This window comes from Ovis canadensis, chromosome 3 (assembly GCF_042477335.2).
Source record: "Ovis canadensis isolate MfBH-ARS-UI-01 breed Bighorn chromosome 3, ARS-UI_OviCan_v2, whole genome shotgun sequence".
NCBI classification, from domain to species: Eukaryota; Metazoa; Chordata; class Mammalia; order Artiodactyla; family Bovidae; genus Ovis; species Ovis canadensis.
In genome coordinates, this window is record NC_091247.1 from 58,065,627 (window position 1) to 58,082,426 (window position 16,800).

Here is a 16,800-nt window from a genome sequence, read left to right on the forward strand (position 1 = left end):
GACCTGGCCAAAAAGTTCCTTTGGGTTTTCCCATAACCTGTTACAGAGAAACCCAAACGAACTTTTTGGTCATCCAACACATTCCTGGCCTGGACTTCGAGGCTAAATCAATGAGGCAGAGAATAAGCCTCCCAAGTGACACTGACAAGAAGACTTGGCACTTTAGAAGCAGTCATTAAGGCAACGTGAGTGGGGAGCATGCAGGACGGAGTCTCTGTGTGGGGCCCAGCACAGGGCACACTGGTGAGGTGACAGCTTGGCCACCCGATGGGCTGCCACACGATTCACTGTTACAGAGCTGATCCCTGAAATTGATTTGCCTGGAATTAATTATGTCTACTTGAAAGGCTGGGGAGTCCTGCTTAAATCAGTATGGCCATCCTCTCAATCTGTTGTTGCTGAGTTGCTAAGTCATGTACCACTCTTTCACAACCCCTACAACTGGACTGTAGCCTGCCAGTGTCCTCTGTCCATGGGATTTCCTAGTCAAGAATACTGGAGTGGGTTGTTCTTTCTTTCTCCAAGGGATCTTCCTGACCTAGGGATCTAACCCGCTTCTCCTGTATCTCCTGCACTGGCAGGCGGACTTTTTACCACCAAGCCACCTGGGAAGCTCTCATTCACTCTATGTGTATATATGTTCAAAAAGTCACGTTTGAGTCTTTGCAACCTGCCAGGCTCCTCTGTCTATGGAAAATTTCCAGGCAAGAATACTGGAGCAGGTTGCCATTTCCTCCTCCAGGGAATCTTCCCAACCCAGGGATCAAATCCATATCTCTTGCGTCTCCTGTATGGGCAGGCAGATTCTTTACCACTGCACCACCTATGCAGCTACTAACAGAAAGTCAAGGGAGGCAACTTCACAAACAGCCCACATGGGAGCAGCTGTACCTGGGATGACCATGGGGCAGTTCTGGAGAGGCCAAGAGCATGCATTCCCAAGGAAGAAATAGGCTTGAGGCAGGCAGACCGGTTGGACAGGTCCTGGGGCGGCGAGGGGGTAGGTAGGCGGGGCAGGGTTGGACGGCATTGGGAGCCATCGGCTGGCATCAACAGCTCTTTGTATGCCTGTACCAGGCCCATAAAGAAGGTTCTGTATGTACACAATGGGGTCAGGGCGGTTACGAGAGCAGCTGTCTTTTCATGCATGTGCTCCAGGAGCTGGGGAACAGCTGGCAACAACATTGTTACAGAAAGCAGACAATACTCCTTGTATCTCTGAGGAAAATGACCAGGGAGGTCTTGGCCCTTAGTCTTCACAAGGCCAGCACTGGCAGGACAGAGGGTAAGGAGGAAAGATAGCAGGGTGCCTTCCCTGGGATGCTGACTACGAGCTGCACTTAAACCACAGTGCCACATGCACAGTGGGAACTGCCAGCTGGGCACAGTCAGGATGGGAAGTCTGGCAGAAGGGTAACACATGCAGCCATATACATGTAAGGAAGGGAGACGGACCTGCCACTTCATCTGTAAAATCAAGGGAGCAGGAAACGCACCTGACAATCTCAATACCCTTTCACGATACAAACAGTCAACAGATTTGGAATAGGCAGCAACATCATCCACCTGATGAAGGCGAGGCACTGATGTAAAAACTACCACTGCCATGTGGAAGACAATAACATACTATTGAAAGAAGTTAAAGAAGACCTAAGTAAATGAAAAGACATCATGGTTTGGACGACTTAATATTGTTAAGATGGCAACACTTTCCAAATTGATCTACACGTTCAATGCAATCCCTATTAAAATTCCAACTTGCATAACTGACAAGTTGGCCCTAAAATTCAAATGGGAATGCAAGGGACCCCAAATGGTCAAAACAATCTTGAGAAAGTAGACAAAACTGAAGGACTCATATTTCCAGATTTTAAAATTTATTACAAAGCTACAGTAATCAGGACATGGGTTCCCAGGTGGCATGAGTGGTAAAGAACCCACCTGCCAATGCAGGAGACATAAGACATGGGCTCGATCTCCGGATTGGGAAGATCCCCTGGAGGAGGGCATGGCAAGTCATTCTAGTATTCTTGCCTGGAGAATCCCCATGGACAGAGGAGCATGGTGGGCTGCAGTCCATGGGGTCACAAAGAGTCGGACACAACTGAAGCGACGGCACACAGCACTCATTGGCGTAAAGACAGACATACTGACCAATGGAACAGAAATAAGAGTCTAAAAGTAAACCCATACCTCAGTGGCTTATTGATTAATAAGAACATTCAATGGGGCAAGAATAGTTTTATTAACAAATGATGCTGAGACAACTGCATATCTACCAACAAAAGAATAAAGGTGGACCCCTATCTCATAATACACAGAAAAATTAACTGAAAATGTATCAAAGACATAAATGTCAGGGAGAAAACCATAAAACTCTTAGTTGGAAACACAGCTGTAAACCTGTGTGACCTTGGAATTGGCAAAAGTTTCTAAGATATAACACCAAAAGTACAAGGAACAACAAAAAAAGTTGATAAATACGATTTCATGAAAATTTTTAAAAATTATGTGTCAAAGGACACTGTCAAGAGAGAAAAAAAGAACCCATAAAATGGGAGAAAATACCTGTGTTCTCATATATGTGATACAGATCTGGTAGCCAGAATATATAAAGAAATGTTAGAATTTAACAATAAAAAGACAAACAACCCAATTAATAAGTGGGCAAAGGGCATATATAGACATATCTCCAAAGAAGATATTACAAATGGCCAGTAAGCACATGAAAAGCTGCTCAATATTATTAATCATTCAATTCAGTTCAGTCGCTTAGTCATGCCCAACTCTTTGCGACCCCATGAATCGCAGCACACCAGGCCTCCCCGTCCATCACCAACTCCCAGAGCTTACTCAAACTCAAGTCCATTGAGTCAGTGATGCCATCCAGCCATCTCATCCTCTGTCATCCCCTTCTCCTCCCGCCCCCAATCCCTCCCAGCATCAGGGTCTTTTCCAATGAGTCAACTCTTCGCATGAGGTGGCCACAGTATTGGAGTTTCAGCTTCAGCATCAGTCCTTCCAATGAACACCCAGGACTGAACTCCTTTAGGATGGAACCCGTGAAGTCCAAGGGACTCTCAAGCGTCTTCTCTAACACCACAGTTCAAAAGCATCAATTCTTCGGCGCTCAGCTTTCTTCACAGTCCAACTCTCACATCCATACATGACCACAGGAAAAACCATAGCCTTGACTAGATGGACCTTTGTTGGCAAAGTAGTGTCTCTGCTTTTTAATATAGTGTCTAGGTTGGTCATAACTTTCCTTCCAAGGAGTAGGCGTCTTTTAATTCCAAGGCTGCAATCACCATCTGCAGTGATTTTGGAGCCCAGAAAAGCAGTCAGCCACTGTTTCCACTGTTTCCCCATCTATTTTCCATGAAGTGATGGGACCAGATGCCATGATCTTAGTTTTCTGAATGTTGAGCTTTAAGCCAACTTTTTCACTCTCCTCTTTCACTTTCATCAAGAGGCTTTTTAGTTCTTCTTCACTTTCTGCCATAAGGGTGATCAAATTGCCAACATCTGCTGGATCATCGAAAAAGCAAGAGAGTTCCAGAAAAACATCTATTTCTGCTTGATTGACTATGCCAAAGCCTTTGATTGTGTGGATCATAATAAACTGTGGGAAATTACCAGACCACCTGACCTGCCTCTTGAGAAACCTATATGCAGGTGAGGAAGCAACAGTTAGAACTGGACATGGAACAACAGACTGGTTCCAAATAGGAAAAGGAGTATGTCAAGGCTGTATATTGTCACCCTGCTTATTTAACATATTAATCATTATGGAAAGGCAAATGAAAACCATAATGAAAAACTACTTCACAAGATGGTTATTTTATTTTATTATTATTTGGCTGTGCCACTTGCTTATAAGATCTTAGATCCCTGATCAGGGTTCAAACTCAAGTCCTGGGAGTGAAAGTGCCAAGTCCTAACCATTGCACTGCCAGAGAACTTCCCTAAGATGGTTATTTTAAAAATAAAAGAAAAATAAATGTTGGTGAATATGGAGAAATTGGAACCCTCATGTACTGTTGGTGGGGATGTAAAATTGTAAGCTGCCTTGGAAAACAGTTTGGTAGTTCCTCAAAGAAGTTAATTCCCATATGACCCAGTGACTTCTCTCTTAGCTATATATTCAAGAGAATTGAAAGTACGTGTTCATATAAATGAGTGCATCAGTTTCATGCACCAGTTATGCATGAATACTCATTACAGCCTTATTTGTAACAGCCAAAAAGTGGAAACAAGCCAAATTATCCATTTATCAACTGACAAGTGAATAACAGGTGGAATATCCATACAATGGAATATTATTCAGCCATGAAAGAAATGAGGTACTGTTCACGCTACAACATGGATGAATGGTGAAACCATTATGTTAACTAAAAGAAACAAGCCATAAAAGGGTACCTATTGTATGATACCATTTATATGAAATGTCTCAAACAGGCAAACGAATAGAGACAGAAAGTGATAGCCAGGGGTTGGGGAGGGAGGAATTAGGGCTGAATGCTAATAGGAACAGAGTTTCTTTTGGGGATTATGGAAATGTTCTGGAATTAGACAGTAGAAATGGTTGCACCACAGAGAATACACTAAAAATAAGCACTGAATCATACACTTACTAAAAATGGTAAAGTTTATGGTATGAATTATAGCTCAATTAAAAAAAAACAAACAAGGGTGGCAGACAAGATTCTGGGTCTCTTCCTGCACTAATATTGTAGAAGTGTATAATTTACTTTCTGGTCATAAACTATGCTAGGAATAAAAGACCATCCACAATATTCTCAGGGAACTAAGATCCCACAAGTTGCATGGTGTGGCCAAACAGGAAAATAACTGGACACTCATTAAATATTTGCCATTAGAGGGACAGTTAAATCAACTATCAGTTCAGTTCAGTCGCTTAGTCGTGTCCGACTCTTTGCAGCTCCATGAATTGCAGCACGCCAGGCCTCCCTATCCATCACCAACTCCTGGAGTTCACTCAAACTCATGACCATCTTGTCGGTGATGCCATCCAGCCATCTCATCCTCTGTCATCCCCTTTTCCTCCCGCCCCCAATCCCTCCCAGCATCAGAGTCTTTTCCAATGAGTCAACTATAGAATATCCATATTACTGGGTACAACACAGAACGGGTTAAGAAGAATGAAGTCAATCTACATGTACAGACAGAGAATGAACCCCATAATAGACGATTATCATAGCACGCCTATTCAGTCGTGTCTGACTCTTTGCAACCCCAAGGACTGTAGCCTGCCAGGCTCCTCTGTCCATGGAATTCTCCAGGCAAGAAGACTGGAGTGGGTTGCCATTTCTTACTCCAGGGGATCTTCCTGATCCAGGGATGGAACCCACGTCTCCTGCACTGGCAGGCAGATTCTTTGATCACTGTGACATCTGAGAAGCCCACAGATCATTAAATGAACTAAGTATGTCACAAACCAATTATAAGAAACATTCTAGCACATGAAAAGAGTTAAATAAACTTCTTGCCATATCTGAAGTATGTTAGGGTGGTTCAAATTGCCTGAAATAATGGGATTTCTTGAAATAATGGAAATAATGTCATTCCCTATGGAGGACCTGACAGCTCATTTAAAGTAAGCCATCTTACAGATCAGTTAAAATTGAGGTCCACATACCTATGGATAAGGAAAATGCACGTCTCAGGCAACAGAATAACATGGATAAAGAAGCAGTCTGAAATACAAACTCAAAACTGACTGTCAAATCTAGTCATGGTTCATGGTTCCCCTGAGTAGGTACATGATTTCATTTTTATTTCTTCTCTGTGAGAGTATGCACTTAGATGAACAATGGAATTGGAAAGAGAAGAAATTTTTCCTTTTTCCTTTGATATTACTATCTCTTTAAATAAAAACTTACATTACACTTCTATAGTTAATAAATGAAATCAGCAAGGTTGTGGAATACAAGGACAATATACAAAATTAGTTGTATTTCTATATACTAACCATAAACAAATAGGCAATTCAATAAATAAAATCATCTATAATAGCAATATCTAGGAATGAATCTAAGGAAAGATGAACAAGACTTCTATGTCACTGAAAGAATGGAATATTCAGTACTGGAAATGTGTCCATTCTCCCTAAAGTGATCTGTAGATGCAATGTAATTCTAATAAAACTCTTAGTAGCTATTTTTTGGCAGAAATGTACAAGATGGCTTTGAAATTTATATGGAAATTCATGGGGCCAAGAATATTCAAGACAGTCTTAAAAAACAATGCTGGAGACTATACTATCAAAAATCAAAACTTATAAAGCTACAATAATTAAGAGTGTAGTATTGGTGCAATGGAATCAAACAACCAAAGGAACTGAAATGAATCCAGTAGACCTACATGTATGCAATGAGTTGATTTAGGACACAAGAGATACTAAAGAGCAGAGGAAAAGCAAACATCTTTTCATCAGTTACGTCATGTCAACAGGATAGTCCTCCAGGGAAACAATGAATCCTGACCCCTACCTCACACCAACACACCCACAAAACCCAACTCCAGGCAGAAGCAGAGCTAAACGCGAATGGGGAAACAATAAAACTGCTCAACAGCGACACAGAGACATATCTTAGTGACCTTGGGGCAGGCAAATAATTTTTATACAGGACTAGCCACAAAAGGCAAACCCTGGTGAATTATATTACATAAAATAAAGATCTTACATATTACATATTTTATATTACATAAAATAAAGATCATTAGAAAACAGCATTAAGTGAAAGGGCAAAAAGGCTGGCCATCAAGTAGAAGGTATTTGTAATACCTGTAATCTGGTAATGGACCTACACAAGGATATACTTCTAAAACTCTAATCTATTAATAAGAGAATGGCATAGGATTGAAAAAAGGCAAAAGACTTGAATAGGAACTTCACAAAAGGTGAGATCCCAATGGCCATAAGGATATAAAGAAGTGCTCAAACTCATTTGTTACTGTGCGTGCTAAGTCTTTTCAGTTGGGTCTGACTCTGTGTGACCCTATGGACTGTAGCCCACCAGGCTCCTCTGTCCATGGGGTTCTCCAGGGAAGAATGGGTTGCCACGTCCTCCTCCAGGGGATCTTCCCAACCCAAGGATCGAACCCACGTCTCTTCTCTTGCATTGGCAGGCAAGTACTGCTGAGAATAAGGAGCAACCATAACTCTCCTGCCCTGCTGATGGAGGTGTAAACTGCTACAGTCACTTTGAAAAACTGTTTACTAAACTATCTATTACAGTTGAAGGTAGATCTTATGACTCAGCAATTTGATTCCCTGGTATTTACCCATGAAAATGCATATATATGTTCAATAAGAGACATATACAAAAATGTTCACAGCAGCCCTATTTGTAACAGCCAAATGAAGATGACTGAAGACAACTCAAACATCCATTAATGGTAAAGTGAACAAGTATATAATGGTATAGTCACATAATATAAGAAAACCACTCAAGAGGCTGTATGAAATGCTCTGGAAAAACAGCCTAAGACTCAATTTGTTAGGGTAGTACAAACATTTCCCAAGCTAAGTTCCTTATCTCCTGATTCAAAACATGGCTTTTCTCTGTAGAATTAGACTGGGTCACTAACAAATTCTTATGCAGCGCAGTAACTGTTCCCTTCTTTCATCTACTTGTACAGAAATAACAGCCTGTACCAACCTTTCAAGAAACCCGGAAAAATCTCAAATCTGGGCCTATTTTCTAATTTTACTTGGTTATACAGTAAGCAGAGCCCAGAAATGTTAAATTATTCCTAACACAAACCAAATTATTCTATCATTTTGATCTTTTTTGTATCAAATTTTTGTTCATCTACATTTTTAACATGGTTCTGTTATTATGCAGAGAACTGTGTGGTCTATTTCTTCTTTCAACATTACGTTGAAAATTTTCCAGACTGTTACACAATGCTTTAAAGCCACTATTTTAAACTACACAAAGCTTTCCTGGTGGCTCAGACAGTAAAGAATCCACCTGCATGTGGGAGACCTGTGTTTGATCCCTGCATTGGGAAGATACCCTGGAAGAGGGCACGGCAACCCACGCCGGTATTCTTGCCTGAAGAATCCCCATGGACAGAGGAACCTGGCGAGCTACAGTCCATGGGGTTGCAAAGAGTCGGACACGACTGAGTGACTAAGCACAGCACAGAACAATATCTTAATAAATAGATGTCCCACAATTTACACAGCCCCAGTGCTGACTATCTAGATTTTGCTAATATTCCACCACTATAAACCATGATGTCATGGACTGCTTTTTTCAAGTAGCTTTTATCAATAATACATTTCAGATGATTTCCTTTGGCAGGATTCTCAGACTGAGGTGGATGAACATATCTGTAGCTCTAGTTATGTAGTCTTTGTCCACTATTTGGTCCTATTTTGAACACACTGCTTACATTTAAACAAAATTCTAATAAATTCTGGATGGTTCAGTTCAGTTCAGCTGCTCAGTCGTGTCCGACTCTTTGCGACCCCATGAATTGCAGCACACCAGGCCTCCCTGTCCATCACCAACTCCTGGAGTTCACTCAAACCCATGTCCATTGAGTCCGTGATGCCATCCAACCATCTCATCCTCTGTTGTCCCCTTCTCCTCCCATCCTCAATCTTGCCCAGCATTAGGGTCTTTTCAAATGAGTCAGCTCTTTGTATCAGGTGGCCGAAGTATTGCAGTTTCAGCTTCAGCATCAGTCCTACCAATGAACACCTGGGACTGATCTCCTCTAGAATGCACTGGTTGGATCTCCTTGCAGTCCAACGGACTCTCAAGAGTCTTCTCCAACACCACAGTTCAAAAGCATCAATTCTTTGGTGCTCAGTTTTCTTTATAGTCCAACTCTCACATCCATGCATGACTACTGGAAAAACCATAGCCTTGACTAGACGGACCTTTGTTGGCAAAGTAATGTCTCTGCTCTTCAATATGCTGTCTAGGTTGGTCATAACTTTCCTTCCAAGGAGCAGGCGTCTTTTAATTTCATGGCTGCAATCACCATCTGCAGTGATTTTGGAGCCCAGAAAAATAAAGGCAGCCACTGTTTCCACTGTTTCCCCATCTATTTGCCATGAAGTGATGGGACTGGATGCCAAGATCTGAGTTTACTTAACACTTAAAATCCCTTTATTTCTAAGATAACTTGAGATGGCTTACAAAATAAACATACATAAAAAAGAAATTAAAAAATTATAAACAGGAATAATAAGTGGACAAGTAAATGTTGTTGTTGTTTAGTCACTAAGCTTGTACAACTTTTTTACAACCCCATGGACTGCAGCTGGCCAGGCTCATCTGTCCATGGGATTCTCCAGGCAAGAATACTGGAGTGGGTTGCCATGCCCTCCTCCAGGGGATCTTCCCAACCCAGGGATCAAACCCACATCTCCTGCATTGGTGGGTGGATTTCTTGGCCACTGAGCCACCAGGGAAGCCTGGACAAATACATATATCCAACTAAATTAGCGGCTAGCCAACTACAGCCTATAGACCAAATGTGGCCCACCATGTGCCTTTGTGAAATAGAAGCTGAAATGAATCATAGGCAGGCTCATTCCAAAGCCTTGTCTGTGCCTGCTTTCACGTTATCATAGCAGAGCTGCGTAGCTGTGATTTACAGATCGTATGTCCAACAAACCCTAAAATATTTTCTATTTGGCTTTTATAAAAAATAGCTTACCAATTCCTGAACTAGACTATCCATAATTATAGATTTTAATCTTAAACTGCAAAATTCCCCTACTATTCTGTTAAATCAGCTTCTGTTTCTGGTCAGGATAGAGCCATGGTGACCTGATTTCACATCCACCAGATATAACAAAAACAAAAGCAGACATGAATATGAAACAGTGGTTTCAATACAATGCACATTAGCAAATGAAGGACGCAGAACAGCAATGACATAGTAGACTTGAACCTTGTTTTGCTGTTGCTCAGTCAGCCAGTCTTGCCCAACTCTTTGTGACCCCATGGACTGCAGCATCCCAGGCTTCGCTGTCCATCATTGACTCTGGGAGCTTGCTCAAACTCAGGTCCATTGAGTCAGTAATGCCATCCAACCATCTTTATCCTCTGTTGTCCCCTTCTCCTGCCTTCAGTCTTTCCCAGCATCAGGGTCTTTTCCAATCAGTCAGCTCTTCGCATCAGGTGGCCAAAGCACTGGAGCTTTAGCTTCAGCATCAGTCCTTCTAATTAATATTCAGGGTTGATTTCCTTAAGGATTGACTGGTTTGATCTCATTGCAGTCCAAGGGACCCTCAAGAGTTCTCCAATACGACAGTTCAAAAGCATCAATCCTTTGGTTCTCAGATTTCTTTATGGTCCAACTCTCACATCCATACATGACTACTGGAAAAACCATAGCTTTGACTAGACGGACCTTTGTTGGCAAAGTAATGTCTCTGCTTTTGAATATGCTGTCTAGGTTGGTCACAGCTTTTCTTCCAAACAGCAACCATCTTTTAATTTTATGGCTGCAGTCACAACCTGCAGTGACTTTGAGCCCCCCAAAATAAAGTCTCTCACTATTTCCAATGTTTCCTCATTAGTTGCCATGAATTGATGGGACCAGATGCCATGATCTTCATTTTTTGAATGTTGAATTTTAAGCCAGCTTTTTCACTCCCCTCTTTCACCTTCATCAAGAGGTTCTTTAGTTCCTCTTCACTTTCTGACATAAGGGTCGTGTCATCTGCATATCTGAGGTTATTGATATTTCTCCCAGCAATCTTGATTCCATCTTGTGCTTCATCCAGCCTGGTATTTTGCATGATGTACTCTGCATGTAAGTTAAGCAAGCAGGGTGACTATATATAGCCTTGACATACTCCTTTCCCAATTTGGAACCAGTCCATTGTTCCATGTCCAGTTCTAACTGTTGCTTCTTGACCTTCATACAGGTTCTCATGAGGCAGGTAAGGTGGTCTGGTATTCCCATGTCTTTTAAGAATTTTCAGTTTTTTGTGATTCACACAAAGGCTTTGGCATAGTGAATAAAGCAGAAGTAGATGTTTTTCTGGAACTCCCTTGTTTTTTCTATGATTCAACAGATGTTGGCAATTTGATCTCTGGTTCCTTTGCTTTTTCTAAATCTAGCTTGAACATCTGGAAGTTCACGGTTCACATACTATTGAAGCCAGGCTTTGGGAATTTTGAGCATTACTTTGCTAGCGTGTGAAATGAGTGCAACTGTGCAGTAGTTTGAGCACTCTTTGGCACTGCCTTTCTTTGGGACTGGAATGAAAACTGATCTTTTGCAGTCCTGTGGCCACTGCTGAGTTTTCTGTATTTGCTGGCATATTGAGTGCGGCACTTTCAGTGTCATCTTTTAGGATCTGAAATAGCTCAGTTGGAATTCCATCACCTCCACTACCTTTGTTCATAGTGATGCTTCCTAAGGTTCACTTGACTTCACACTCCAGTATGTCTGGCTCTAGGTGAGTGATCACACCATCATGGTTGTCTGGATCAATAACATCTTTTTTGTAGTTCTGTGTATTCTTGCCACCTCTTCTTAATATCTTCTGCTTTTGTTAGGACCATACCATTTCTGTCCTTAATTGTGTCCATCTTTGCAGGAAATCCCTTGGTATCTCTAATTTTCTTGAAGAGATCTCTAGTCTCTCCCATTCTATTGTTTTCTTCTATTTCTTTGTATTGTTCACTTAGGAAGGCTTTCTTATCTCTCCTTGCTATTCTTTGGAACTCTGCATTCAGATGGGTATATCTTTCCTTTTCTCCTTTACCTTTTGCTTCTCTTCTTTTCTCAGCTATTAGTAAGGCGTCTTAGAGAAGGAAATGGCAACCCACTCCAGTATTCTTGCCTAGAAAATTCCATGGATGGAGGAGCCTGGTGGGCTACAGTCCATGGGGTCACGAAGAGTCAGACATGACTGAGCGACTGAGCAACTTCTCTTCTTTTCTCAGCTATTAGTAAGGTGTCCTCAGACAGGCATTTTGCCTTTTTGCATTTCTTTTTCTTGGGGATGGTTTTGATCACCACCTCCTGTACAGTCATGAACTTCCATCCACTGTTCTTCAGACTTGAACCTAATTGACATTTATAGAGCACTTCATCCAACACAGCAGAATACTTGTGATTTTTAAGGACACACAGATCATTTCCCAATACAGACTATCTTTAAAGCCACAAAACAAATCTCAGTAATTTGAAAAGGATTCAAATCATTCAAGGTATGTTTTCTGGCCACTGTGGAATTAAAATTGCAATCAATAGGATACATATCTGGAAAATTCTTAAATATTTGGAAACTAAATCAAAGACTTCTAAATATCTCAGGGCCAAAAACAGAAATAAAAATGGCATTTAGCAAGTCTTTTGAAGTGAATGAAAATGAAAATACAATATATTCGGCAGAAATTTTATATATAAAATGCCAATATTAAAACAGGAAAAAAGTCTCAAATTACTGACTTCAGTTCCAACCTTAAGTAACTAGAAAAAGAAGGGCAAATCAAACCCAAAGTAAGCAGAAGAAAGGAAATAAAAAAGATGAAACTGAAATAAATGGAACAGAAACAAAAATAGAGAGTCAATAAAAGCTGGTTCTTTGAGAACAAAACTCAGAGCAAACTCATCAGGAAAAAGAGAGAAGACATAAATTATCACTATCAGGAATGAGAGAGGGGATCACCTTTAGGTTCCACAGACAGTAAAGGAACATAAAACAGTACAATGAATAATTTCATGCCTATAAATCCAACAATTTAGATGAAAAGGACAAATTCCTAGAAAAAACAAAGCAGTAAAGCTCATCCAAGAAGAAAGAGATGAACTAAACAACAGCCCTACATGTAATTAGAGAAACAGAAATTTTAGTTAAAAATAGCGTTCCTAAAGAGAAAACATCATGAGAAATGCTGGGCCGGAGAAAGAACAAGCTGGAACCAAGATTGCCGGGAGAAATCTCAATAACCTCAGATATGCAGATGACACCACCCTTATGGCAGAAAGTGAAGAGGAACTAAAAAGCCTCTTGATGAAAGTGAAAGAGGAGAGTCAAAAAGTTGGTTTAAAGCACAACATTCAGAAAACTAAGATTATGGCATCTGGTCCCATCACTTCATGGGAAATAGATGGGGAAACAGTGGAAACAGTGGCTGACTATTTTTCTGGGCTCCAAAATCACTGCAGATGGTGATTGCAGCCATGAAATTAAAAGACGCCTACTCCTTGGAAGGAAAGTTATGACCAACCTAGACAGCATATTAAAAAGCAGAGACACTACTTTGCCAACAAAGGTCCATCTAGTCAAGGCTATGGTTTTTCCTGTGGTCATGTATGGATGTGAGAGTTGGTCTGTGAAGAAAGCTAAGCACTGAAGAATTGATGCTTTTGAACTGTGGTGTTACAGAAGATGCTTGAGAGTCCCTTGGACTGAGAGGAGATCCAACCAGTCCATCCTAAAGGAGATCAGTCCTGGGTGTTCATTGGAAGGATTAATGTTGAAGCTGAAACTGCAATCATTTTGGCCACCTGATGCGAAGAGCTGACTCATTTGAAAAGACCCTGATGCTGGGAAAGATTGAGGGCAGGAGGAGAAGGGGACGACAGAGGATGAGATGGTTGGATGGCATCACGGACTCAATGGACATGGGTTTGGGTGGACTCTGGGAGTTAGTGACGGACAGGGAGGCCTGGCATGCTGTGGTTCATGGGGTCGCAAAGAGTTGGACACGACTGAGCGACTGAACTGAAAGAGAAAACTTTAGGTCCAGATGACTACACTGGTGAATTCCACCAAACACTTAAGGAAAAAATAATACTATATTGTACAAACTCTTACAGAAAACTGAAAGAGTAAATACTTCCTGACTTATTCTATGAAGCCCATGTTAACCCCGATAGCAAAACCAGGTAAACTTATGACAAGAAAAGAAAACCACACATCAAAATTCCTCATGTACAATGATGCAAAAGCTTCTGAACAAAAATTTAGCAACTACTATCTCATAACCAAGTAAGGTTTATCCCAGAAATACAAGTTGGCTTAATAAGAAAACCAGTCAAGTACCAGGACCATGGATTTAAAGAACTGCAGGGAGGGGGCTGGTGAGACCTTATAGCTCATCAACCTGAACACTTCTGCTTTGTAAATAATGAACTGAGGCCTCCTGAACCAAGATCACATAATTGATTAAGTATAATATGATGCTCTGGGTGTCAGAAAGTCCTGAGTTTGAATCTCAACTCTACCTCCTATGGACTTGGAGAAGTAACAACTTCTCCAAACCTCATTATCTTCATCTGGTAATAATGGTGATAAATGATGCTAAATGGTGATAATGATAGTATCTGCATCAGAGGTTGGTTGTGAGGGTTAAGTAATCTAACATATCTGAAGCACTCCCAACAAACATAACTACTGCTACCATCAGCACCACTGCCTATTACCACCATATCTAGACGATGAGGTCAGTGTTAAGTTAGAAGTTTCAGTTAGAAGCAAAGGACAGAAAATATGCAGTTGTAGACACTCCTTTGAAACCATCCACACCCAAAAACTCCATCAAAGAGATATTGTTTGATTTGTCATTTCTGTTTCTGGCCCGGACTCTCCTGGGAACAAAACCTTTTTACTGAGTGGCCGGATTCCTTTTTTTTTTAAATAAATATCCACCATTTGTTTCCCCCTAATTACCTGCTTTCCTGTCCACAGAGGAAAGGGCTTCAGGATGGCAGGAGGAAGGAGCTTCACACGCCCCACTTTGTCTGTGAGTCCTCGGTACACCAGCTCCATATACTGCTCCCGGCTGAAAAAGCAGCCTCGAATGGTCATGTTTGCCCCTGAAACCATGTGATCTTGGATCAGCCCCGCCAATGGCTGGCCATCCTACAAATCAAAACAGGTAAGAGAAGGACAAATTAAAAAAAAAAAAACAACAGAAGCCACATTCTAATTCCTAATCTTGTGCTTCGGAGCTACCCACTAGCAACAGCCCTCCTTACGTCCCCATGTTGTCCAGTCATGGCTGCACCTAGCCAGTGCTTGGGCCTCCCACCTTGAGAGCAAACTGCCTCCCAGAGCACATGACCAGGGCTTCCTGACCTGCTCCCACCTTTGCCTTTTGCCCACTGTTCAATATCAAAAGTGCTTCAAACCCATGCAGGCCCCCTGGCCTTCTCTCCCTAATCCCATCTGCTTCTCGTTAACTTCGGCATATTTCTGGCATTTACGCATAAATTCGGTCTGGCTGCTGTTGGCTGTGTTCTTGTTTTTATATTTTGGTTTTATGCTTTGGTGTTTTTCACACATTTCTGGCCTGGTTCTCCTCTAAATCAGTCACCCATTCAACAAATATTTATGGAGAGCCTACTGTATGCCGAGCCACTGGGTGAGACCAACCTTCAGTTTATTTTAGTGGCTGAAACACAGATCCCTCACAATGACAAAGAGCTAGACGGTAAACAAAACAAATGACTGGAGAGATACATTATTACAAAGAATTTTAAATGCCTGTGGAGGAAAAGAATGGGATGGGTCATCACATAGACTTGGGATAGGAGGGGATGGGCAGGAATGGTCTCTCTGGGGGCATCGACAGTACTGCAGTTTGGCCTGTGGAGTGACTTGGACTCAGCCAACGCAGAGAGTGGGGGGCTTGGGGAGAGGTGCCTTGAGAGAGTCATGGGTGGAGAGGGGGCTTTGATGTACGTGACTGCAGAAGGCAAGAATGCCTGATGTCAGTGTGTCTTCATGATCTTGCATGTAGTTACGGTAGGCTGTTATCCACCAGATGCCAAAACATGGGCTTTTAGAGAGTTCCCTGGTGGTCCAGTGGCTAGTACTTGGCCCTTCCATTGCCATGGTCCCAAGTTCAGTCCCTTGTCAGGGAACTAAGACCCCACAAGAATTGCAATAGGACCAAAAAAACCCCCAAAAACCCAAAGCCAAGGGTTTTTATAATAGCCCCAGTTTGGATGGATACATTCATCTTTTCTGATCCCTAGTCTCCTGAACCCTATCTGCCAGGTCTGCAGTCACGGCAACATAAAGCACACTAAGGTAAAAACAGACGTGCCCACTGGTATTTATTACGAAGGCATTTTTGCTAACTTTTCCCTGTTTATAGGAACTAGAGAAAAATCTTGGATCTAAAGATTGTTATCATTTGCTTATTTGTTAAATACTGTCCAATATTATGGCTGTATTGCATAACTAAGGAACTCTCAAGTGCAGCCATGGAGAAGTGCCAGGAATTTAGCCACACGCACTAATTCAAAGGCTAGAAAGGATGCTTGTCAAACAGTCTAAATACCATGGCAATGGGCTTTATGTAAACTCAGAGCTAATTATCACCAAGGAGCTAGATAGGTGTTGCAGATGGAAGGCGAGATCAGATGGGGCATGCAGCCTTTGAGTTATGAACACAGACAAAAAATTATACTCTGCAACTTGTTCCAAAGACAAGGTCTCATTTTGCTTAGGGGAAAAACTGAAAACAGTATTAAGCATTTGACTCATCCCACAGCCCTTTGGGGGCTTCCCTGGTGACTCAGTGGTTAAAGAATCTGCCTGCAATGCAGGAGACATGCATTGATCCCTGGGTCGGGAAGATCCTTAGGCAAGGAGATGGCAACCCACTCCAGTATTCTTAACCTGGAAAATCCTATGGACAGAGGAGCCTAGCAGGCTATAGCCCATGAGGTCCCAAAGAGTCAGAAATGACTGAGCTACTAAACAACAACAGTCTTTTGGGGCAGATATAGATTTTGCCTTTTTTTTTTCCTTTAAAGAACATAATTACAAGTTAC

General features: G+C 41.7%; 1 protein-coding gene across 1 annotated transcript in view; it reads right to left on the reverse strand.

Moving 5' to 3' along the window:
* The window catches only part of POLR1A (RNA polymerase I subunit A), an 85,434-nt gene that overhangs the window by 29,686 nt on the left and 38,948 nt on the right, over positions 1-16,800 (reverse strand). The window contains exon 14 of the mRNA XM_069583088.1: positions 14,687-14,878. Within this exon, the coding sequence (XP_069439189.1) occupies positions 14,687-14,878 (192 nt within the window). The remainder of the gene's footprint in view (positions 1-14,686; positions 14,879-16,800) is intronic.